The following is a 27059-nucleotide window of genomic DNA, read 5'->3' on the forward strand; positions in this document are numbered from 1 at the left end:
CTACTCCAGTGTAACAAAATACACTTGATGCGTCCCGGGTAATGCATATCTTGTTTTCGCATGAAAACGAAGTTCTTCTCCAGTGGCCAAATACAATGTATCAGTTCCAGATTAACAAAATAATACCTTCCAGTGTTCCAGATTATACTTTCCCTCCAGTGATTATTGTTCCCTTTCCAGTGTGTCAGGATAATGTCTCTTCCAGTGTTATAAGGCAATTATTCCCATTTCAATGTGTCCAGACATTGTACATCCAGTGTCTGACGGATAAGCCCCCCTGTTACAGAATAAACAATACTTATACCCCTCCCTGTCCAGTATCAAAAGTAATTTGTACCGAAAATTCCAGTACCAAAATAATTTCAGTTCCTCACAGTTCCATTGTTAGAAGACATTCTGCCCCTTCTATTGTGGATTATTACGATCCCAACAGCCGGCTATCCCAATAAGTTCTACCCCACCCTAAAGTCGAGTCTCGTGGGAGTGATGCAGCCAATGGTGGGTTGATCATATAAAGTGGTGGTTCCCTCAGTAGTATCTTGCTGTCTCGCTCCAGGTGGTGACCCAATGCCTCTGGTTGTGAGGAAGCGTGCTACAGAGATTCTGCCTCTCTTCCAGACGAACACATACAGCGTAGTGAGTCGGCGTCAGGTGGTAATATCCAACACGGTAAAAGAATCCAACCTGGGGGGCGGGGAGTAAGATGGTCCATGGGGAGGGAAGACATAGGTGCAGGTTGTAGAGGATGGGGAAGAGGTTGACATGATAGACAAGAAAAAACAAAAAACAAATCATACATTAGAAGATAATTTCTTACAAATTGACAGGATTTTTTTTCAAAGAAAAGTGGAAAGAAAAAAGAAACAACAGTAGAAACAAGACAGGTCAAATAAATCACCAGAGAGAACATAGATATCTATAGTGGTAATAAAAGAAAATAACAGATGAGTGATTTACTCTGTAGATTGAAAATATTAGTAGAGAAGTACTGTGAATACCCAGGCCAACATATATATATAAGAAGAGGGAAGGACAGGAGGCTTTGGGCCAAAAGGTTGGCAGAAGAGGTCTTCTGGTTACCCGAGGGAAGGGGGCTGGGGTTAGGGGTCAGAGGTCATGCTCATTGCTCCTTGTATAAGCGCTCGGTCTCTGTCTCCGATGGTTGAACCTTCATTTCGGCCTTCTGACCTCTGACCTCGTACATGGTGCGGGTGTTGGCCCTCCGGAAGAATCCACACTACAAGGCAGGAGATTGATCAGGGGCCGGGCAGTGGAGGAAAGACTGGGATTTAGTGCTAAACTAGTCAAATACTTACATATCAAAGTGCTAGAGGTGACAATAAAAATTTTTAACAGAGTATTACATACAGAATTATTCCAATATGAGAGTGGAAGGGGATAAACACACACATAGGCAGCTGATATCCAGTGGCCAAGAACGTTACTCCATCACATTGAAACATAAAGCTAAAAACATGACGTTATCATACATTTTTAGTTGAAAGGTTGAATAGTGCCTGCAAGTTTCACCGTGAAAAGTAAAATATATTAGAAATCTTGTCCATTGGATGATACAAGATCAAGAAAAAAATCCCTGTTTGATTGCGGCCAATCTTGACCAACAAGACTTAAAAGTACGGCGGTGATGAGACGCTGAGTTCTCACCTTCCAAAGAAGCAGGATAATGATTCCCAGGAGAACAATTCCCGATACCACCGAGACGATTATCAACCAAAGTGGGAGCTCTGCGGGTGGAAGCTCCACAAGTTCCGAGTCTATGGACACTGAGAACTGATCGATGATAGAGATTAGATGACATTAGCGTATTGGGAAAAGGGTGATGATATGAATGTAAATGGGGGTTTGTGCGAAGGAGACAAGGGTAGAAAAACAGGAAGGATATAGATGTAAAAAAGGAAATAGGGTGACACAGAAGATGGGGTATGTTAAAAAATGATAAGGAATACAGACCAGAATAAACTCGGTAAGGAGGAAAGTATTATACAGAAATGCATGGGGGGGGGGGAATGAAAAGTAGGGTTTAATGGCTAAAGACCAATAATAATTAAAAAACATTTTGTGAATGTATTTTTTTTTATCAGTGTAACCTGTACGAATTCTGGTTTTGGCAAGAGCCACTGTGTTCATCACGCTATTGGAAACTCCAATTAATCCATCACTATCTGTTTTACTATGGAGGTGTGATACGTACTGAGACATATTGGCTCTGCATCTTTATAGAAGGAATGTCTGTTTGCAGACGAAGTTCAGCTGCTCCTTCCACCCAAACACGGTCCACGTGTCTGTAGTCCTGAGAGAGGGAGAGACAAATACCGACACAAGTCAGACGCCGGCAGAAGGAACGGAATCATTAGTAGGAGAGAAGACAGCAGGTCACATGTGCCATACATTTGCCTTACCTCCAAAAATGTGCTATTCCAAACCCTCGCTCGCACCGTGATGTTGGCAGATGACTGCATGTCGGTCAGAGGACAGGAAAACCGAACACAGTTTGCACCTCCTGAACATTTCTGGGGATGAGAAAAAATTGGCATTGAAAATGAGAGAGGAACGTGAACATTAACTTCGCCAGTTAGTCCTACTAAAAAGTGACAACGTGCTTCCCAGTAGATGGTAGTACTTGGGTGTTGTCTGGTGGCAGCTAAACAGGGAAGAAGGTTCCTCCTACCATTAGGTGATCCAGGCACCCAACTGGTGAGTATAGTATATGTAATGATGTCAGCACACATAAGCAAAAAGGATCATGGGTTAGCAGAAAGATTGAAATCTTGGGGAAAGCTCTTACAAGTGTTATCATGGCTCTTTCTCTCTTGGTAGATGCCAGACTCTTAACTTCCGGAAACTCTCCAATATCTCTTCTTCTTCTTCTCTTTCCATCAGATTTCGGGGTATCAGATAGCTGAGAAACAGATAATAATAGGTTAATGACAGTGGGGAGATTCACACAGTTTGCATTCTTTAAGGTTTCTTTGTTTAACCTGGTTAATATGTAACTGTTCAAGAGGCACGTTTGGTCGTTCTGGTTGCCAAAACACCTGGAGAAGATTATGTTCTCTCATCATGATGTTTATGGCCTCGGGTCAATAAAAAAAAAAAACAGGTGCTTCAGACCAGTTATCGAATTTTGGATACCAGTATAAGGACAATACAAATAGCTGTCTGTTAAACAGTATCTACAAGGGCCGTAAAGTGTAAAGAAACACTATCACATTAAGCAACAGAAAATGTTCCTTGTTGCGTTAGCCATATTATTTAATGCATGGGGACTAATGTCCCAGGTAGAAAGTCAATGATCATCGCAGACTCAAGAAATGTTGACCATGAGGTTTTTTTCTACTTGATTTCACTAGGATGGCAGAGGGTAGTTGAAATGATGTGTGGATGCGTGAATGCGATTTTTTATATAAAATGTAAACACACTTACTGTGAGGTTTAAAGGGTTGATAACATCGCCAGGAGGGTGACATGGTTTTACTTCCCCCGTTTTCACCAGCACCTCAGTCGGGTAAAGCAGCCACTTGCCGTTGCTAACTTCATATGGCCATGTCACGTCTAAAATTAGCGTTCCCAGTGATTCCAGGGGTTCTCTGTAATTCCTCACCTAGAAGACATTGTAAATGATTTCACCCCATTCCATCCACCAATATTTATAAAGGAGAAAACCCTATATTGTCATTTACCATAAAAGTGAACTCAACGGGGCTTCCGACATCTTTGACCGTCTTCATGGCAGACTCTCCCATGACCTGACCACTAAAGTAGGTCTGCAACTGGGGAGGCTTTCTGCAATGCATAGCAAGGACAAACAGTAAGGCCAGGGAATATAAGTATTTAACAAAAAATGACTTAAAGACAGTGATGGACAAGGTCATGGGGACAAATAAAATGTAGGGTACTTACACAGAGAAGGAGGTCTGAAGAGTGTAATCTATTAGGAGGTCTGCATATTGTGGATCAAGGTCTGTCTGCTTACTTAACCTAGGAAAAAAGAAGAGATAATAGATGTACTGGCAAAGGAACGTGAGATAATTCTCCCTCCTTCAAAAGCAGGGGACCCCCTCTTCATCTTCAACCATTCTCAACGTCTGTCCCCTGAACCTGGATGGGATAGGCATAAGGCTATCCTTTATATAAGAAAAAGCCAGGGGCTAATGAAAGTATTCAGAAAATGGGAACACAAGATGGGCCAAATGGTTCTTATCTGCCGACACATGTTTCTATCCTTCTTTTTCTCCCTGCCCACCCATTCCTTGGTTAGCCCTTTGCTCACGTGGACAGCTGTAGACCCGCCATGACTTCTCTCGTCTGCAGAGTTATTCTAGATGCTTCAAATGTGACGACGATTTCTGCCTGCAAGACACAGGTAGATCACTCAACTACTGTATTGTGGGTCCAGTCAATGTACTCTGTTGCAAAGAGGATGAAAAAATGACCAGACCAAACAGTAATATCAGACCTACCGTCTGACCCCTCTTAAAAGGGTTCCCAAGCTCGCAGAGGATGGTGTCCTTAAAATCACAGGTTCTACTCTGTAAGAAAGAAGAAACGTGTCAGTGATGGTATACTGAGATATTGTGTAAAGGAGGGGGGAAGCGGTTTGTACAGGGAAGACCGCTCACCGCTTGAACAGAAGAGAAGGTGAGTTCCGGAGGAACGGTAATATTCAGATATGCTTCATGGGCATCGTCTGCTGCCAAAGCGGAGCTTGGTAGGTTCGTTACTGTCACTTTCAGGAGTAGCCTCTTCACATTAGGGTCATAATAAAGAACCTGAGACCCGTTCATCCTGGAGGGCCCAAAGAGAAAGACGATATATTAGAGAGGTTACATACCACACCGGGTTTAACAGGGAGATGTTGTATGGAGTTCTATAGAACAGAAGCCAAAAAGAAGAATAGGCCCACAGTAATAAAAGAGCTCTGACCTTGGAAGCGCCTCCTGGTTTTCTCCCAAGTATTCATACTGCATTTGTAAGTTGCTTCTACACACATTGTCCACGCCGCACTCCTTCTGAATGTGTATCTGAAGCACAAAGCTTGCATTAAGGGGTTCCATTGTAAATTAAAAACCTTAACGTTTGAGTTTTTTGGGGGGGACACAACATTTAAGCTGCTTCTTTATTGTGATGCTCTAATCACAAATCCTTCTTATCTTATTATACAATTTACTGCTAAAACACGAACATACTTAGTATCAGGAATACAAAATATTTGCCAAGCAGCTTTCATCGTTCTTGAATTTTACGAAATATGTTTATCTTTGACTATGGCCATCTTGACTTGGTGGAAACTCGCCTCGTATGACTTCCTGGCTCGCTCTCCTAAACATCATCCACTTGGGGTAGCTTTTAAGGTTCATGGTGGCAAACTTTGCTTATACTCACCTCCAACACTTGATTTGTACTCTGGTCTGAGTTGAGAACAGGATAGTTATCGAGCGAGCGGACAGCTGAACGAGACCTTTGCTCACGCTCCAGAATGGAATAATTGAGAGCGAGGTGGATGGGGTGCAGCTTGTCCCGAATATTATCCTGGGGTGGGAGTGAGGAAGATCAATTGGATTAGAGCAGATTTGGGGATTTGAAGTAAAATCCATCAATAATATATTATACTTGGTATGCAACACCATCCATGTCCAGTAGAAGAGACCACCAGGGTTGGTTATTGAATGGGGAAGCAGAGAGGAAGGGGCTCTGGGTCATAGTTAACCCCAGAAGCTCAAGTTCCCTGACATCAGTAGCCCAAATTTAACGTATACCGCTGGCACTCATTGAGATATTTCTTGGCCTTCCTCCTGGAAACGCTCCATGCCGCATGACGAAAGCCAAGGAAACTAAAAACTGACTCAGGAGTACCGTGAGTCACAAACTAAACCGATCAATGATATCACCGGCCACTATTGTTCTTTCAACTAAAAGGAAGGCTCTAAGGAAACGGACTGATGTCAGGAGAGATAAGAACTGCAACTCTACCCCCGTCGTCTATAAACTTTTATATTATCTCAGGAATAGCAGGCGTTACAAAATTTGAAACTGAAATTAACAAATTGGGTGAAAACAAGGTTTTGCGAGAAATATGCTTATTTCTATTTTAGATTGTATCTCATTCTGGAGGTCACCAAAGTTGTCAGGCATGTGATATTTTGGGTGACTTTTCCTGCTGAAACACCACACTGAGCGGATGCTTTATGGCAATGTTAATAACGTTCATTATGACATTAGTCAGAGTCCAACTGGGCGATTAAGACAGAGTCATTCTATTGTTTCCCACAGGCAGTATGATAAGTAGATTGGGCTGAGATAACAAATGGCTGATATGCAGCTGCCTGAAAACATTATATTATTCTTGGGCCCAAAAGGTGATATTTTCTCATGTTGTTGTACAACACATTTGTTTTTTGTATTTTTTACGGACGGTATATATTCTGCCCTGTGTAGAATGGCTTAGTACAATGATATGACTTACAATGGTCCAAATCAACGTTCAATTGTCAATCCGACCATAGAAATCCTTTTGGGTCGATACTATATGTCGCATTTTATATATGTATGTATCTTAAAACAAAACATATTATGTAAAACTGTTTTACAAAAGAAAACAGCGTAATATTTTTCAAAAACGTATTTTTAGTCTAATACTAGTAATAAAAATGATTTAGAATGTATTCCTGTTATATTAAGTCATTTCTACACATAATATCCAGCGATATATATGTATATATATTTATACCCAGCGAGTTTTTGATACATTTTATGTCATTTTCTATAGATCCCCGGAGCCATACGTGTTATATACTGCTAATTAGTTTCTGCGTTGGCTAGAATTTACTTACCTATCGTATAGTTCATAAAAACACCAGTAATTTTCTAAGTAATCGCTACTTGGTAATAGAAATTCCACATATAAATAATAATAATTAGAAACTAAGCTGGCGGGGGTGCTCTATGCAAGCAGGGAAATATATCAAAGCACACCAAAAATATCTAGTGCAATGTATATATATATCAAGCTTAAAGGTTCTTTAATCAGACCCAAGGACCATGGACTAATGATGGTTAGAAGAGTCTTAGAAGACCATATTCCATCATCTAACTGTACTTAGTATTGGCATGGCCAATAAATACATAGGACGTCAGAGTAACGATGATATAAGTATCCTTAACGGGACTAAATAAGACGCCGTCTAGTATATATACAAAGTTTTAGTGCCTGTTCTGAAAAGCCAGCCTTTTTTGGATTTAAGGTCTCTCAGCAGGACCTGTGTTTCTGTGTTCCCTCACCAGTAAGAGGAGCTTGACAGTTTCACACTTCATCTCCGGCATGGAGAAGAAACCTCTGTATACGTTACTGGAAGAGCTCGGGAACCGCACGCGGAATGGGCGCCTGTCGTAATCTGCCTCCAGGGTGTATTCTAGAGCTGCGAGGGGAGAGGGAGTTCATTTTGCAGTTCAACTACATGATATGCTAGAGTTTGACAACATGTTACACTATACTACAACAATGACATCACATTCCACCCAAAGACCACTTCATAGTCCCATACTCAAGTCTAACAACTAACCCTTACACCAAATCCCTATCACTGCTGAATACTCTAAGTAGTAGCAGAAGGGAGATGAGCGCCTGTTGCTGTCGTGGTCTCTCGTCTCCCAATTTCTTGCAAGGTTACCAGATTATGGGCTTCCTGATCCAGTATTAAGCTACCAGGATAAGAGATCCAGAGGTTCAGAGCTGCAGGACCCACTGGCATTGCTTCTGACCCCATACTTCTGCGGCTTCCGCTTAGACACTTCTACCAAATACTGAGGTCTAATATTTGGGGTACTTACTGATGTTCCTTTTGTAGTTGGGGTTTCCGGTGCTCAGCATGTATGAAAAGCACAGGTGGACTTCCATGCTGCATGAAAAAAACACCCAAGGGGAAGATAATGGTATCAGAAGTGGTAGAACGGAAAGACATCAGCAACCAAAACACAAGCCACGAATTGAGAAGAAACAAAGAATGGATGAAGACGGTTACATTGGAAAGGTTTGAGGAACCGTGGATTGAAGTTGGATTATTGAGATATCTCACCAAGATGTCGATGAACAATCATTGGGGTCCACTATAGATGGCGTCACTGTGAAATTCTTTGAAATATTAATAACCGGACGCGATCTGCAAGCAAGAAGTGAGACAACAAAATGTCACTCCAATATACTCCGGCGCAATCCAAGTGGCCACCTTCTCTCAGCCAACCCTAAAATACATCAATGAAGTCCCACTCCTCTCCAGCTTTCCTACCTCAGAAGGGCAATACGGTCTGTCAAGCTGCCCACAAGCAGGTCGGGGTAGGAGTTTTCATCCACATCAAGCCCTCCGCTCAGAGAGTATCCAAATGTAGAGATGCCTCCTACCGTGGAACCATCAATCACCTGTAAGGTGCAACATAGGAGGGGGGTCAAGGATTATGGCCGGCATCTGTAATTCAGTAATATCTCTGTATACTTCACACGCACAGCTCAACACAATTAAATCAATAAGTAAAATCAATAAGTAATAATAAATTCGTGGAGGAGTTGTGCAGGAGTTTGTCATCTTACCTGGTAGGGTTTAACTTGTAAGCCATTAGCTTTGCTGAGGTAGATATACACTTTGCCCATATCTTCAAATGGGGCACCGACCGCCATGTCTGTAAATGGGTCAGGTTTTGATTAAAAGCACAGATTCGAAAAAAAGGAATTAAGTTAACTACATCCGTCTTCCTATACCTTATTATTCCATGTGACCAATCCTATCACCCAATGTAACCCCCCCATAACTCCTCCTATTACTTCATATAACCCCTCCTATTACTCACATATCCCCTCCTATCACCCAAAGTAACCCCTCCCCATAACTCCTCCTATTACTTCATATAACCCCTCCCTATAACCCCCCCATAACTCACATATCCCCTCCTATCACCCAATGTAACCCCCCCATAACTCCTCCTATTACTTCATATAACCCCTCCTATTACTCACATAACCCCTCCCCATAACTCCTCCTATTACTTCATATAACCTCTACCTATAACTCATCCTTACTCCATATAACGCCTCCCCATAACTCCTCCTATTACTCCATATAACCCCTCCCTTTAACTGCTTTCATTGCTCTTAGAGATGGTTCTTACCTGTGAATCCATCCTGATTGATGTCACCGATGTTTGCCAAAGCGAATCCAAAACCTGAAGCGCTAGGACCTCGAAGTACCAGCGATGGCTCGTCTTTGAAATACCCTGCCTCGTTGGCATAAATGTAGACTGCTCCCCCCACCTCCTCCTTGCGGTCAAAGTAATAGGGGGCTCCTACGACGACGTCCTGCAAACTGTGGGCAAGAAGTGAGAGGGAAAGGACTTAATAAAGTGAGAATCCGACAATGGTACAAAACAGAGATAAAGCGATCCTAAGATTCTACTGCAGACAGTAATGTAAATTTGTCTGTTACTTACCCATCATTGTTAATGTCGACAAGAGCGATGGCACCGCCAAAGTAGGACCCCACTTGCTGCCCAGTCAGGACAGTCCTGACCTCCATAGTGTCCCCCTGCACGTCCAGCAGGAACACTGCCCCCTTGTGTTCCCAGCGAGGAGCCCCGGATACCACCGTGACCTGGTCCTTGTGCAGCACCCCGGTGCCGACCTGCGATGTGTATCCTGTAAGGAGGGACAGAGATGAGGAGTGGCAAAGGAAAATAATCGCTAATTACAGAGAATGGCGTCAGTTTTCTATTAATCTGCTCCTTTCTGTGAGATGAAAGGAAGTAAGGAAGAAAGAGAGTAACCGGAGCGAGGAAAACACATTTGATCGTAAGGAGACTTTGGTGACAAATGGGTGGCTTGCGGAGATCATGTGTGGAGCGTGACAGATGTCCTAAATCCCCCGCTATGTTCCTGGGGACCATACACACCACCCCCCAGCTGCTCATCAAGACGGATCGAGGGGGGGTTATCGTACCTGAGGACCCTAAAATATTTAGCAACATATCCAGCTGCTACATAGGGGCACAACTACGAAAACAGACGGATAGGCGAGGGTGGGCTCAAAAATCGAGACCATGGAAAAGGAGAGCCAGGAAACGGGGAGAAATAGGATAAAGCTGTTACCCAAATAAATATTGTGCTGCTTATTGCTGGGGTACGAGATTTCCTTCATGTCCCAGTTTGTGTCTCTTTGTAGGATGTAATCGGTGCCTGAAAAGAGCCAAAAGTATTATAAATGGACAGTAGAGCCGGGCAGGTCCAGAAGCTCCAAACATCCATGGACTTAATGGAAAGGTAGTTTGGTTTGGATACAGGAAATAATCGCATTTCGCGGGGTGAGATCAGCTACTCGAGAGTCGATCTGCCTCACCCTGCCAGGTATATGCCCCCGGGGCTCCAAAGTACAGCATGTTCTTGGTGAAGCCCCCGCTGATGCCCAGCTGGCACATGCCCGTGCGCTCGTGGTCGGTGTTGGAATTACACAGCTCGTTGTGATACGTCTGCCAGTCATCCTCGTCGTTGAATTCTAAGTTGTTTCCTCGTACGTAGCATTTCCCGATCATCCTACGCTGGTCCTCGTTGCCGGACCACTGCACGGCTGTGTACCGATGGGCGCATACCTGGCAAGGGAATCAATGGAGGATTATTTCAACGTACAACGTGCCGTTATCACCACACTCTGCCTCACACTGAATGCCAACGTAATACAATGCCCTGTGCTTAGCTACGCCGTGTCATTTCCCCAGAAACACGCTGCCGTTCAAAAGTTTGGGGTCACTTGGCTGTTTTCATGGAAAATAAGGACATTTCTGGCTGTAACATAATTGCAAAAGGATTTTTTAACCATCAGTTATCCTTTTAAACTTATACTTGGATCAGTGAACACAACGCGCCATTGGAACACAGGAGTGATGGGAGTGATAAAGTGCCTCTGCAATACAGGAGTGATGGGAGTGATAAAGGGCCTTTGCAATACAGGAGTGATGGGAGTGATAAAGCGCCTCTGTACACCTATGAAGATATTCCATAAAAAATCAGCCGTTTCCAGCTACAGTAGTCATTTACAACATTTCTGATTCATTTCATGTTATTTTAATGGACAAAATGTGCTTTTCTTTCAATAACCAGAAAGTTTCTAAGTGACCCCAAACTTTTGAAACTTTGCGCATCATTCTAGTCTCTGACACTTTATCAAGGTCCTGTCCTGCGCAGGGTTAATATCCTACGTTTATATCCTAACCGGAAATGGCAATGTCCCAGAATTATCTGCCCTGGGGGCCATGCCAACGTCCCATGATCCCCTCTGCACTCGCAGAGACATTGTTCAACTGCTTACGCATACTGCACCGGCCCTGGCAGAGAGTGGAAGAACAGGTTTAATGCCACAAATATATATATTTATGCCAACAACACAATGGGGGGAAAAAACCAGACACTGCCGATTCTCCTAACTCGGAAGCTTTATACATTTATTTGTTCGCTTGACGTTTACCAGCCATTTATAGAATGCAACATATTCTTAATCAGAGGCTTAAAATAAATTTAAACGCATAATATAAATATATAATATATATATATATATATATATATTTAAGCGGTGTGTAAATTGTTGGCGTTATATAAATACATAAATAATATTTATATTTATAATATATATATATATATATATATATATATATATATATACACACGTCTTCTGGTTACATATACATTCCGTATATTTATATTCCGTAGCCGTCCATCCTGCAGTCTTATCCCAGACTTTATGTTGATTATGATGCGCCGCAGATGTCAGGCTGTTTTCAGTAAGATGATGCGGGAGAGTTTATGATGTAATGATTGGCACGGCAATTAGCAACATGACACAATGTAACTGGCATAATTAAGATGCAAACATTTGATTAGAACGCTGATGGGACGGAGGAAGAAAATGGATTCTCTGGAACCATTCCAGGATATTAATAAAAACACAATGTATTAGTATGCGCCGCGTGTGTAAATGTGATTACTAGGCTTCCGGGAAAAGCTCCGCCGCAGGGCTGTACTGCGATCAACTAAGACAGGGGTGTCCAACCTGCGGCCCTCCGGCTGCTGCAGGACTACATCTCCCATACTGCTCTTTCAGCTAAGGACCTGGCAGAGGAGTATGGGAGATGTAGTCCTGCAGCAGCTGGAGGGCCACAGGTTGGACACCCCTGAACTAAGAGTTACCCTCTTAATATCCCCCATTCCCGTCCAGGGCTGGTAATCCAGTAACAAGGCAATGGCATGGGTGGGGATATGTTCCACCAAAAAAGGGTTTGTAGCGGGGACTGGGTGTATAGGCATTGGGTACAACATGACGTGATTGGATAATGGACAGAAGTGGGTGGAGTTTTTGAATTTGTGGCCACTTAGGTAGAGATAGATCTATCTAAATAGGGGAGGTGGGACTGGAGGGGCGATGTGTTCAGGGTAGGTGGCTACTGAGGGGGTAGGAAGTCGGTAAGAATCTGGCACTCGATTAAGGTGATTTATTATAATATATAATCCAGGCATCATCTGCTTACCAGCACGCGGCCCCCGTCTCGCTGTGACTCCACCGTCACTCCCAGCCACATGTTCTCGATGATGTTTTTTTGAGGATCACCTGTTGGGGAATTAAAGACAAACCCACCTTAATGAACAGAAGATAACTGTCCTAAAATCCACTATATAACCTCTAGTGTCAAAACTCAAGTATTCAGTGCCCTTCTCTACAGGTCCTTTTCGGCCAATCAACATTAGAGAAGTTTTACTTTAATATGAGGATGGTAGCTAAGTGGAACAGCCTCCCACCAGAAGTGGTAGAGGTTACTACAGAGGGGGAGTCAGTGAACACAAAGAAAATGTTAATTTAAAGGATAAACGTTTAGTATTAAGTAGTTTTGATCCTGGACTTACTTTCCTGGTCGATGGAGACCCTGAAGCAGTCCGAGGTTGAAGTGGTAATGGGACAGGCGTACAGCGCCCCCGTCCTGTTAGCATTTATGTTTGGCGGAGCGGCGTCCTGCGGGGCTCCCGAGAGCAGCCTGTACAGAGAACAGATAAGATGCGGCGTCAGATGTCATTAAGCCGGCGCTTACTAACGTGACATGAAGCAGACCAGGGCCATCCATGTATAAACTAACGCCGGAGCTCTGCGCAGACGAACAATTACAGATCATTGAAAACGTAAAGGGGAGCGTCGAGTCCTGGTTCAGTCCTAAAATCAACTGGGCTTGGTTCTCACCGATACCCTCTGACTCTGTTGGACCAGATGTGTCCCCCTAAACGTGACGTTCTCCTAAATATTAATCTCTAGCGTAGAAAAATAAGCCGTCACAGATCCGTCTCTTTATTGTTTCTCCTGAAGGTTTCATTTGGGTAAAAACAACACGGAGACACCAGAGAAAGCTTTTCCAGTTTCTATGGTAACAATGGTTTCATGCAGAATATAAATATTGTATTTCATGTAAAAGTGTTAAATTTAGCAGCCCTTCTGAGTCTGCCTGAAGCCCCCCCATGGGTACCTGTTTCTCGGCAGGGTCGGGCAGGGGGCAGGTCCAGGGACAGCAGTCCGTCTGCCGCAAAACCACAGGGCAGATCATCATATTGGGCAATAAGGCCCCTCGATGTGTCGCTGATCAATGGGCCAGTTATTATAAAGATCTCTGATCTCCCCAACCGACCCGTTTACTCTATGCCGAGTCAGCATAGCCTCCAAAGACTGCTTTAAAAGGCAATGTACGCCTTTACATACCTGCCAACAGTCCCAAATTCGATGGGACCGTCCCAAACACTGTCTATGCACAATACATTACACTATGCACAGCCAGCATTGCAGGTAAGCTGTGCATGTCAGAGAGGCACGCACCGCTAAACGCTGGTAAATAAGCTTCCGACGAGCCAGGAAAGAAGGGGTGGAGCCTAAAGTAGGTGGAGCCACGCAGCACCACAGAACTCTGCCTACTTTAGGCTCCACCTCTATGTCCCGAGACACATGGAGCGCCAGTATATGAAGTCATATCCTGCCGCTCTGCAATAAAGATGGCGGCCATGAAGGGGGTGCGGGGGGTGGGTGTCGTGGGGTCAGCGCCCAAGTTAAATAGTCCTGTGGCTGGACGCAGATGGCCGGCAGCACATTTGTCATTTAGGGCCACCTTGGACAGCCCTGATGTTAAAATGCTGCTGGGCAGTGTCACGGATCCTCTGGATGTTAATTCACAAAAAACACTACGTTTTCATCAAAATACAATATATTGAAGACAAACGGCATACAAAAAACGATGCTTCATTACATTGTATACTTTACACAGATTCCCTGGTGTTTGTGTGTAGCCGGCGGGTAACCAGGGTTGATTCCAGTAAATACAGACATTGCTGTGAAGATAGCGAGGCCGTGTGAGTTTGGCTATACAAACTATCCGAAATGTCATGTTTGCCTGAAGAATTACTGCCCTGCTCGCTTCCCATTGGCCGCCCAAAGAAACACAACAGATCAAAAAAGTGAATCTTTTAGGAAAACAAATTCTATGCAAATTTTATTGCAAGAAAAATTCTATTAGATTTCCTGTATAGCAAGTTAGATCACAAAAAAAAAAAACATAAAATGTGAAAACTTTTTAAAAACGTTTTTTTAGCAAAAAAAATAAAATAAAAAATGGTTAATTTCTTAATTAAATATCCTGACAAAAGTACAATGCAGATAGAAAAAAATAAATAAATAAAAAAAAATAAAAAAAAATAATATATATATATATATATAGCATCTAATTTCTTCGAAATGAATTAAATTTGTTGAATAAAATGCACATTTCTAAGAGAATGTATGTTTGTTAATTCAAATAATTATTTAGCCATTAAAAAATAAAGACTGATTGATAAACAGGATGTTTATGTTATTTAAAAAAAACTCAATAGAAAGCCTAAAAATACCAAAAATAAAAATATCTTAAAGATGCTGTTCCACTTAGACAAACCACAAACTGCTCTGTGTACCATGCTAAGCTAATATGTCCCTGTTATTTTATTATGGTTTTTTTTCGAAAGGTTTAATCATAGAAAACCATATAAAATAGTCTACGGTCTAATGGTCTATGGCAAGCAGTGCCTGCTTTTGTGTCACATGACAATTAAGCATTCCCTGGAATAAAAAAAAACATGAATGGAATTATTCCAAACATCGGCACTAGGAATGATATTTCTAACGCTGCTTTTAGTAATAAAAAAAATCAGCAGGGACTTGGTTGCTAAGGTGATAAGACCACTTTTAAAACTTTACACCAGAATCACATATTGCACATAATAGAGAATAATGAATAATATTCTTTATTAAATTCTCTGTCTGACCCCATTTGACCCCAGTAGAGGTTACTGACCTGCCAGTATTATAAATAACCGGGTGGGTTAAACCAGTAGTATAAATTTGATGCATGGAATTGGCCAAACCTTGGGGGTAGTGTGTAAAGGGTTAAGTGAAGGGGGGGGTATCACTAAAAAATTACTTAAGCGTTAGAAATACCTTGCATGCCTTTTCAAATAATGAAAACAAAACAGAAGCTTTATTTTCTTTATGGATTTCTGCCTACATGGCATGGAGGAAGGGAAAAGCGACTCCTCGGGGCAGGCATGCTGCTACAGACCATGAAAAAGCACCAGAATATAAAAAAAAACAGTTTTCTCTGAATATAGTTTCCCATTTTGTAACACTATAATAAAGAATAAAGAATGGTCTATTCTAGGCTTCTTTTGTAAAAAAAAATGTTTAGATGTTTTACTTTACTGGGGGGGTAGATAAGTGGAACAGCCTCTCAGCAGAAGTGGTAGAGGGTATTAAACACGCATGGGATAGGAATACGGCTCCTGAATCTAAGACGAGACCAACGACTGATTAAAGTTTGAATCTTTACAGCAGGAGAACCGGGCAGATTAGACAGGGGCCGGATGGGGCCGATCTGCCAGCAAAGGTTCATTTGCCCTAAAAATACTACTCTATAGAGTTATAGTATAGAGGATTTGGATCAGAGGCGGCTCCAAGACAAATCATTTCCATTAAAAATCATTAATTAATGAATAAATATTAAGTAGGGAATCGGGTTATATAATGAAAGCTGGAAGCGATACTTTTTTTTTTTTTTAACTCCACCCGATGCCTCACCTTGGGGTGCGTCTGACGCGGGCACGTTTTATATGACCAAGAAACTATTCCTGGCATGTTATAACCCGGAGGGGAGCTGCCATTTGACTTATTACAGGATATGCATGCTATATGATAAGACATCATATTACAGAGAGTAGCGTTATGGCATAGAGAGGGGTATAATAATACAGAGAGGGGTAAAATAATACAGAGGGTGGTATGATGACACGGAGAGGGGTATAATAATACATAGAGTGGTATGATGGCATAGAGAGGGGTATAATAATACATAGAGGGGTATAATGACATAGAGAGGGGTATAATAATACAGAGAGGAGCATGATGACACAGAGAGGGGTATAATAATACATAGAGGGGTATGATGACACAGAAAGGGGTATAATATTAATATAGAGAGTCTAAAACCTTCAGTAAGAGGTGTGATAATTCTTTGTCTGAAACCTTTATTTATCAAAAGAATAAAATGTATCAAAACAAAACCACACAAAAAACAACACATAAAAAAAGCAACATCTGATAACAAACAACTTGTTACATTTATACAGAAGCATCGGGCGGTGACGAGTCTGACCCCCCCCCCCCAGAGATGGTGGGAATTGTAGTCCGCTGGGAGGATGGACATCTCTCCCTTACTCTCACAAATCCATAAGATAAAGATGACTAGCAGCAAGTCCTGCGTCCTTTATATTTAATGCGGAGAGACGAGCGCGTTTCACTATTAAGCGACTCAACCCCCTATGAGCCCCCCTTCCCTTACATCCTCCGTCCTCTCTCTCATTCCCAGGCTCGCTTTCCCTCCCCCTCACCCACCCGTCTCTGTCTGCACCATCCTCACGCTGTTTATACAGAGGTCTCCTGCTTTAAATCAGTAGATCCGGCACAGGCTGGGAAACTTCCCCATCTACCTGCAGAACCGTACCCCATTTAACCCCTTCCTGCCCCGCGCTGGCATTCTCTTCCCCGGCTGTGATCCACGCGCAGGATTCATTTCCAGGACGATCTGCGAGGTCCAAACGTATCAGTCGGCCCTGCAGTAACCAGGGTCACTGTCTCCTGAGGACCGAAGCGAGCCGTGGACACCAGCTGAGCTTTACTTTCCAGCTTATGGTGTCTCTGGGCGCAGGGTCACGTGCCGTTTGCTTTCAAAGAGTTAAATATCAGTCCATAAAAGTGTTGTTTGTGTGAGGGGTTAATGGTTCAAGGTTTAGGGGTCTACTTGGGAAAGGATCTGCAGGGGGTGACACCATGAACACACAAGCGTTGTGTCTGGAATGGCGGGGTGACTCAGAGGAAGCCGGGGGTAATACTCATCCCACCGCGCCCGGGCAGGCAGGGGCAATGCCAGCTTCCGCACCAGTTATATGCAGAGGGGGCAGGTGTGTCGGGAGCCTCCATTCATGAACCGCGAGAGGAACTGACTAACTTCTCAAGAATGTGGCGACCAGGAAGACGTTCCAGGAATTAGGAGTCAAGTAGGTGGGTTGGTGACCTTGGTAGCTGCGTGTAGGGGGCGCCCCCACCCAGTCCCTTCCTAAGTATGTAAGCCAGTGCAGGCAGGGGAGGGGAGACACGGTTTATCCAGGACCCTAGAAGACACGGGGCCACCCGGATCAAAGTAGGGGTGCGAAGTACTGGTGGGTTCCAGACAAGCCTTCTGCTGAGGGCAATAAGTGGATGACCCAACCAGGGCTGGAGAGCCAAGTCTGGACCGATGGAGTCAACGCATTAACGGCGCGGATGGAACATTCTCTGAAGCCTTTGTCCCACGTTTCTGCTCACGCTGTGACGGCACGCTACGCAGCATGTGGTATACTGCCACACCATGCCATGCACACACGTCGAGCTGCACGGGCCACGACTTCCACCGGCCAGTTAGGGCAGGAAAAAGCCGTCTTCACGTCACCAGGATATGACTGCTAAATAAATCACAGCTCGGGACAGGATGAGACGCTGCCAACCGCCTGTCTCTCGCTAACAGTCCCTGACGTGTGTGTGCAGCACATGCGCGACCTAAACGTGTTTACACAGCACCGGTACAATGTACAGAGCGTGAAGCCTCACCTCCCGCCGTTCTGCCAACATTCACCTCGACCCAGCTTCGGCAGGATAACACGGCCCGTCCTAATCAGCCAACCTACTCTGCACTGCGCTCTGCGTATATGGCACACTGACAGCCTCCTACACTGCACTGAGCACTGTGTATATGGCATAGGGAGATCTGACAGCGACAGCCACATACTCTGCACTGAGCACTGTGTATATGGCATAGGGAGATCTGACAGCGACAGCCACATACTCTGCACTGAGCACTGTGTATATGGCATAGGGAGATCTGACAGCGACAGCCACATACTCTGCACTGAGCACTGTGTATATGGCATAGGGAGATCTGACAGCGACAGCCACATACTCTGCACTGAGCGCTGTGTATATGGCAAAGGGAACATCTGACAGTGGCAGCCACATACTCTGCACTGAGCGCTGTGCACACAGAAATTGTAGAGCCAAGCGCTCAGTGCTGTGCAGCAATGTGTTGAGCTCTGTCACCCCTCTGCATGCATGTCCGAGCACGATATCAGCTGACGAGCCCAGGGCTACAGAAACGCCAGACGGATGAAGGCGGGAGGGAGGTGAAAAACATCTGAAATCAAGAAGGTGAACGGCTTCGCTGACCGCACGCGGGTTTCACTACCTGAATATATAGTTTAATATAATTCAAAGAGAGAGCGCACGACGACTGCCCAGATACCTTAACCTTCTCCTAACGGGTCATCGGACTTTAACATATCTCTGCCATGTGACTCGCTACGCCGGGGGCATCCAGGGCACATGGTAGCCCTCCTCCTCGCTCCATGCACCGGCTGTATACCACGTTTATGATGTTTGATGGCGCTATATAAAACAATAAATAATAGTAATAATAATAATAATAATAATGGAAAAGGCATCAGATGTATGCTGGGGAAAAAAATTGCTTTGCAATAGGTAGATGACCACAGTGGCACAGAAATGGTTAAAATTGTTTTGTTTTTTTATAAATCTATCGAATGAATTAGGTGCATGCTTATTTTTTTTTTGGGGGGGGGGACTTTTACATTTTTTTTAATTTATTCTACATTTTATTTTCGCCTGGCAAGCCATGCCAACTCTCCTGGAAGGCCGCTCCGTGCATCAGTACTCGCCAATCGCATATTATTAGCTGCTGTCCTCCAAGTCCGTCTTTCCAGCCATAAATAATATCATTTATTTTCTACGTAAAAAAAATGAAGTTTTTTTTTTATTTTTTTTTATTTTATTTTATTTCTTATCACAGGAAGGCAGATGTTCGGGGCATTTGCTCATATCCCTAAATTGGGTCTTGGCGCTGAACCATGCAGACCATCCTTCCCCCACCCTCGCTGCCGTGTCTGGGGTTCTGCCGTCTTAAAGATATTAGCTACGCCTTGTACAGCGCTACGGAATATGCGGGCGCTATCTAAAACCATAAATAATAAACAATAATAATAATAACTAGATTCTATTAAGTAAATGGGAAAGATGGCTCAGCCGCAGTTAATTACTTGAAGTGCGATCCTCTCTAGGCCGAGCGAGGTTTGTCTGGTCAGTAGAATTTGTTTTTTGGTCTCGCTCGCTTCTATTACATTAATCTGAGGCTCTGCAGGCTAGAGGGAAGATTGGCCTATGGAGCAGGGGAGGGGGGGGGCAAAACCCCCCCTGATGGCATCCGAAAAATGCGCGCTACTACGTCCTCTCCAAAAAAAAACAAAAAAAAAAAAACAGACAAAAGCCCCAAATGGAGCAAAGAAAGGTTCCAGGCAGGATGGTAATACAGCCTAAAGCCCCTTGTGCCTTAGACACCCCGGTTACAATCAGATCACAAACAGTTACAAACTGGTCCAGAAGGAGAAGACAGCCCCGCTCTTAGGAGCTGACAATCTAGTCGGTGGCTGAGGGGGAGGCGAGACAGTAGGAGGGAACGGCTTGGATGCGGATGAGCTGATGGGGTCCGGATGTCGCGTAGAGGTTGTTGGTCGTTCAGTTGGCTCGATTAGGATGACGGCTGAGTGTGTTAGGGGGAAAGGTTGTACGTTTCAGAGAGATCTGTGAAAGTCTGACGGAGCGAGGAAGGGAATTCCAGAGAAGGGGTAAAAATCGTGAATCCGGGAGCTGGAAGAGGTAATGGCGGCAGAAGAGAGACGGACGCCATGAGAGGAACGAGGAGGGCGGTTAGGGGTGCGTTTGGACAGGAGGGTAGAGATTTAAGGAGTATAATAAGGGGGTGCGGAGATGTTAGGGGCTCTGTAGGTTAGGGTCAGGAGTCTGAGTTTGATTCTGGGGGGGGGAGCCCATGGAGCGATTGGCACAGAGCAGCGACAGAGAAGGGTTAATCTAACTAAAAAGAATCCACTCCTGAAGCAGGAATCCCACCAAGTTCAGATGGCGACACCCCTGAGGTCCCGGGGGTAACCCCTGGGCGATGATTACGGCGCTTATCACATATCTCATTTATGAACAACTCAGGCAACTACTGGTTAACAGTTTTAGAAATTTTTTTGTCATTTTGGTTAAAGAGGTAAATCCTGAGTTTGGGGTATTAGTACCTCTTCTGACTGTGCTAAACCAGCTGTGAGTGCTGAGCACACTGACAGAAGCCTCTCCGTCAACACAAACAAGGTGGAAGCCGTTTGATGTTCCCACCCCACCTAACACACCAAACTTCCAAAAAACAGGAGGTGGTCCGGATCCCGTGGGAAACGGGGGGGCTTAAGCTGGCGAATACCCTGCTGACATTACCCGGGGTAACTTTTGCCCCTTATACCCCCAGCACCGCCCCGCCCCTTCACCAATCCTTCCCCAAACCGGGTCTAACGTTGCCATATTTTCTATCACATGGTTGTTACATTATTTTTGGCAAGAAACACTTGATTTAGTCATTACTTTCTCACTTAGGCTAACCAGAGGAAGGGCGGCGGGGGGGTTGTAACTTGTTCCCACTTTACTCAGCACTATGTAGTCAGAGGCGTACAGGTTAGCGCTTGTCTGCTGGAATTTCGGACCCGTTACCATACAGACTTTTTTAGTAATTCAAATTTTTTTCTTGTTGTTAATTTGTATTCTCCATGATGTCCAAGAAGGCTGGACGTTCCGATTGTTTCCGATTTTGTATATATATATTTTTTATTATATATATATATATTTTTATTTATTTATTTAGATATATTTGTTTTATTTATTTATATTTTTTATTTATTTACTATCATTTTTTTTAGATATATTTTTATTTTTTTATTTATTAAAAACAACTCTAAAGCTGCATGTTGTTGTTTTTTTTGTTTTTTTTATATATAAGGGGGGGGGGTTTCCTTTAAAATTAAATGATATTCCAAAAAGGGGGTCTGCCCTAAACCTAAGCAGGGGATTTAGTCTGTTCTGCTGTCGAGCTGAGACCCTTCTCAAACTGTCAGGTCTGGACGACTTATTGTGAATTTGCCCCCCCAAACATGGCAGTAAATATCTTTAGGTTATTCTATAGGCAGTCTTTCTCCAGCTGATGTATGGATCCTATAGAATACAGTAGGAGCCTAAACTGGGGAGAAGTGTCTGAAACCCAACTTCAACTTACAAACAAAGCAGAATGTCTTGGAAGAAGTCCCTATGTGGAGCGTATATACCGTGGGCATAATGTATAGCCGGAGGGGAGGAATTCTCACAGCCCCCGCCCCCCCCCCCCCCCCCCCGGGGTATGAATATACAGAGAGGAGAGGTATGTATCATCAGGGAGGAGATGTGCGTATACGCACAGGAATTCGTGGAATGCCTTACAGGAACTGGGTATTAAACGCACTCCGAGGGCACCTACACAGACAGGTATCCCTTTACCTATAGCTTATGCCTATAGCGTCACTCCATACGAGGCTAAAAAGGGATTGTAAGACTTGGAGGTTTTGGTTAAAGTCAATTTTTTTTAATTTTAAATTCTAAATCAAAATTGCGAGACACAAGACTGGCCGCCATGTTTCATACGATAGATATAACCGGCCGCCATGTTTCATACGATAGATATAACTGGCCGCCATGTTTCACACGATAGATATAACTGGCCGCCATGTTTCACACGATAGATATGACCGGCCGCCATGTTTCATACGATAGATATGACAGGCCCCCATGTTTCATACGATAGATACGACCGGCCGCCATGTTTCATACGATAGATACGACCGGCCGCCATGTTTCATACGATAGATACGACCGGCCGCCATGTTTCATACGATAGATATGACTGGCCGCCATGTTTCATACGGCAACGAGCATTAGCGCATAAACTGCAATTAATGGGGGTAAACCTGGAAATACCAGCCAATCGATAATAATGAATACTTCCGTCGCTTACCGATACTTTACAGTAATTTATTAGCTTAAAAGCTTTGATGGTGACCCATTTGCTAATTTCTATAGTGTGGCTTTTACCAAAAGTCTTGGATTTACATGCACTGAGAGATTAGTACATGAGTGGAACAGACTCCCAGCAGAAGTGGTAGAGGCTAATACAGTGGGGGAATTTAAACATGCATGAGGATAGGGACTTGGCTTAATGGGCTGGATGGTCAAATTATGTTATATACTACTTATGTCCTGTCTACCCGTTGTACAGCGCTACGGAATCTGATGGTGCAATATATAATAATAATAATAATAATATGCTCTTCCGTGGAGTAGTAGGGGTATTTTTTTTTGGGGGGGGGGCGGCCTCCAATCTCAGTTCTTTAAACAAGGTGTCCCTTGGCTGCAGGCATGTACTCGGTGCTGTACCCAGTGACATGCGCGGATTTGTGTGAACGGGCCGCTGTACATACGTGTTTGCACACCCCGCCCTGCAGGGATATAAAACTTTCTTATCTGCAGGTGTGATGTAGAGGGGGGGGAGGGAGGCCAGAGGCTTCTATTCTCCTGCAGAACGTTGTGCCTTCAGCCGCTCCCTGGCCAAACACCAAGAGAACAGCGCTCATTAACCCCACGTTCACCAGAGCACTCTATGGACGTTGTATGCGCCGGCCATCTAGACGGGACCAAGTTAAGCCTCTCTACGGCTGGGTACAGAACCTTAGCCTTCGCCCTGCCCTTTCGCAGCATGTACCCATTAACCCTTCTTTTACCCCAAATATTAAATATTATCCGGGGGGGGGCATTAAATTCACCTCGGTGCCCCCAGTGGGTACTTCCACCATACTCCTTGTGTTGGGCGCCAGACCCGGTACTGTCCCCTATATTAACTTTAGCTACCTGTGTACCCACATTACTGCCCGGTACCACCTTTCGCTCACATAACTCATATACCAATTTTGGCCGCATTAATCCGACATACCCCCCCATCCTCTCATAATCCACAACTATTCCCCCAGGTACCGGTACCACATCAACTACCCAGCCTACTCCAGGAACCGGTACCACATCAACTACCCAGCCTACTCCAGGAACCGGTACCACATCAACTACCCAGCCTACTCCAGGAACCGGTACCACATCAACTACCCAGCCTACTCCAGGAACCGGTACCACATCAACTACCCAGCCTACTCCAGGAACCGGTACCACATCAACTACCCAGCCCACCCCAGGAACCGGTACTACATCAACTACCCAGCCTACTCCAGGAACCGGTACCACATCAACTACCCAGCCTACTCCAGGAACCGGTACCACATCAACTACCCAGCCTACTCCAGGAACCGGTACCACATCAACTACCCAGCCCACCCCAGGAACCGGTACTACATCAACTACCCAGCCTACTCCAGGAACCGGTACCACATCAACTACCCAGCCTACTCCAGGAACCGGTACCACATCAACTACCCAGCCCACCCCAGGAACCGGTACCACATCAACTACCCAGCCTACTCCAGGAACCGGTACCACATCAACTACCCAGCCTACTCCAGGAACCGGTACCACATCAACTACCCAGCCCACCCCAGGAACCGGTACCACATCAACTACCCAGCCCACCCCAGGAACCGGTACTACATCAACTACCCAGCCTACTCCAGGAACCGGTACCACATCAACTACCCAGCCCACCCCAGGAACCGGTACCACATCAACTACCCAGCCCACCCCAGGAACCGGTACTACATCAACTACCCAGCCTACTCCAGGAACCGGTACCACATCAACTACCCAGCCTACTCCAGGAACCGGTACCACATCAACTACCCAGCCCACCCCAGGAACCGGTACCACATCAACTACCCAGCCCACCCCAGGAACCGGTACTACATCAACTACCCAGCCTACTCCAGGAACCGGTACCACATCAACTACCCAGCCCACCCCAGGAACCGGTACCACATCAACTACCCAGCCCACCCCAGGAACCGGTACTACATCAACTACCCAGCCTACTCCAGGAACCGGTACCACATCAACTACCCAGCCTACTCCAGGAACCGGTACCACATCAACTACCCAGCCCACCCCAGGAACCGGTACCACATCAACTACCCAGCCTACTCCAGGAACCGGTACCACATCAACTACCCAGCCTACTCCAGGAACCGGTACCACATAAACTACCCAGCCCACCCCAGGAACCGGTACCACATCAACTACCCAGCCCACCCCAGGAACCGGTACCACATCAACTACCCAGCCTACTCCAAGAACCGGTACCACATCAACTACCCAGCCTACTCCAGGAACCGGTACCACATCAACTACCCAGCCTACTCCAGGAACCGGTACCACATCAACTACCCAGCCCACCCCAGGAACCGGTACCACATCAACTACCCAGCCTACTCCAGGAACCGGTACCACATCAACTACCCAGCCCACCCCAGGTACCGGTAAAACATCACCCATAGGCACCCATAACCCAGGAAATACCCCAATAACCGCCAGGTTCCTCGATGTCCGCATCACTTCCAAGAACCCTCGGCCCACATCAGTTATTCTTCCACCTCTGTCCATAAAACCCCCAAACACTCCCCTTTTGCCCACCTGTGCCACCCAGCTACCCCCATGTGCCACTTCTGCCCACACTTTACCCTCACTTACCCCATCTCCAGGGTGCTCTTGCCCCCACCCTATCCACAAGTTCACTTGTTACCCCCCACACACTTATTGCCCCATACCCAGCTACTTACAGGTACCGCTGCTCCCCTTCATTCTGCCGGTGCAGTGACACCGAGAAGCCGAACATGCCCCCGGGGATCCCCGCTTCCTTAATCACCGGGAACCGGGTGTCCACGTTAAAGGCGGCTCCAGACAGACACATCCCGAGAAGTAAGAGGACAGTGACCGTGGCCATGGCGCTCCGTGCCCCCGCGTGGGTCCTGATCACGCCCGGTGCTGGTTCTGTCCCTGGTGCTGATCGCGCTCCTGCCCCTGCCTCCTCTCCCCACTGAGTCACCTCCCGGAGTAAGACCTGTGTGATTCCTCCCCAGCACTCTCCCTCCTCCCCTGTCACTCCCTCCATGCAGTGTGTCTGTGATCCTGCCTGTCCCACCCTCTGCAGCCCCCTCTCCCCTACGCTGCCTCCCCTTCTATTCTCTGCTTGTCTCTAACAAGTTCACCTTCCCTCCCTCTCCATCCCTCTCTCCCTCTCTCTCTCCTTTCTTCCGGTGAACTTCTCCCTTTACACCCGGTACAGATCCCTGGCAGGTTCTTAAAGGGACCGCAGCCCGCTGCACCTGCCCGTCCGATGAACAAGGGGAGGAAAAATATCACTGCACGGAAACCTTCTATGCTGTACGCATACAACACAACAGCAACACAATCCGTTTGTTTGTTTTTTATTTTACAGATGTTTACCTACATAATAAAAATACACAAACATTACAAAAAACTGTTACGCTGTGTCATGCAACTGAGAGGCTGCTAGATTTACTAAAAAAAAAGAACAGCCACCCAGCAGAAGTGGTAGAGGTTATACAGTGCGGGAGTTTAACCCCTTAATGACAATTGACGGCCCGGGCACGTCACGCGAAAATGAAGGGGTTAAACATGCATTGGATAGGCATACGGCTCCTGAATCTAAGATTTCTACTGTGGGACCGAAATCCCACTGACCCGCTTTCCTCCTCTATCAATATTTCCTCCCCTGACATCCTTTTCCCAGACCTATCCCAGTTTGATCCTGAGTCTCGGGGTGAAAGGGCAGATTCCCGGGGTCACGCCGTCTGGAGCTGACTCGTTCCTATTCTACTCCGCTGTGACCATATCTAAAGACTCCCAATTGGTGTTTTTGCTACCAGTATGTCATGCCTGATATCCCTGCTTGAATGCAGGTGACTCGTCTGTCTCTTTAGATGCAAGTCAAGGTTTCCATGAGAAGGAGCTGTCTGTTTAATACATTTGGCGAATCACTACATAAAATCTTCAGGCTATGAAAGGGTTAATATTTTATGCGTCTTTCCTCCCCTGATACCCCTCAGTAAGGCTTATGTGTTTAATAAAGTCGTGTCCCCTTTTCATGCCTCTAGCAGCACCCCCTAAAATAAATGCGCCCCTCTGTGATCACGTAATGTCACCCCATAAAAAAAGATAATTTCCAGAATAACGATATTTGCCTAAAATATAGTAAAAATGTAATTTAATTTCTGTAAAAAAAAAGTGAATTTAAATTTTATTTTTTTTTTCATTTTAAATAATTACACTTGCTGCAAGGCTTAATACCCTGAAATAACCCCAGGGCCATCATTAATATTAGTGGGGCCCTGGGTAAAAGTGATCGGCCCACTCGGCCCCCCCAAGGTCCCTCTCTCTCACGTCAGCTGCTTAAGCCCAAGCCTTTGAAACTCCCCTTCCCCATCGTGGTGGTCCCTGGGCTTCTTAACCCTGACCATTGTAGTCTTTCTCTACACGCTT

The 27059-nt window shown here is 45.1% G+C and overlaps 1 protein-coding gene across 1 annotated transcript; it reads right to left on the bottom strand.

Annotated features, from left to right (window-relative positions):
• Window positions 1-1120: 1120 nt before the first annotated feature.
• Window positions 1121-25467, bottom strand: LOC149280923 (integrin alpha-3-like). Its single transcript, XM_089499902.1, has 24 exons — window positions 25337-25467; window positions 12950-13077; window positions 12577-12656; window positions 10398-10647; window positions 10151-10237; window positions 9496-9700; window positions 9178-9371; window positions 8603-8691; window positions 8304-8434; window positions 8094-8177; window positions 7849-7916; window positions 7300-7436; window positions 5404-5550; window positions 4945-5042; window positions 4641-4806; window positions 4482-4550; window positions 4292-4371; window positions 3922-3999; window positions 3685-3804; window positions 3446-3608; window positions 2421-2531; window positions 2213-2311; window positions 1666-1791; window positions 1121-1237 (listed from the first exon to the last, which is right to left on the bottom strand). Exons 1-24 carry the CDS (start codon window positions 25465-25467, stop codon window positions 1121-1123), a joined length of 2958 nt encoding a protein of 985 aa, XP_089356028.1.
• Between the last annotated feature and the right edge of the window lie 1592 nt (window positions 25468-27059).

The sequence above is a fragment of the Sceloporus occidentalis genome, unplaced genomic scaffold, assembly GCF_023333645.1.
Source record: "Sceloporus occidentalis isolate IW3139 unplaced genomic scaffold, rSceOcc1.0.p SCAF_143, whole genome shotgun sequence".
Taxonomy (NCBI): domain Eukaryota; kingdom Metazoa; phylum Chordata; class Lepidosauria; order Squamata; family Phrynosomatidae; genus Sceloporus; species Sceloporus occidentalis.

Bases quoted from the DNA above. Each gene is read 5' to 3' on its own strand.
- LOC149280923 (XM_089499902.1), bottom strand. From the start codon at position 25,467: ATGTGTCTGTCTGGAGCCGCCTTTAACGTGGACACCCGGTTCCCGGTG. The intron at 4,807-4,944 runs GTCAGAGCTCTT...TGGGCCCTCCAG, and splicing joins AACCAGGAGGCGCTTCCAAG to GATGAACGGGTCTCAGGTTC. The intron at 3,609-3,684 runs GTTTTCTCCTTT...GAGGAATTACAG, and splicing joins ATGGTAAATGACAATATAGG to AGAACCCCTGGAATCACTGG.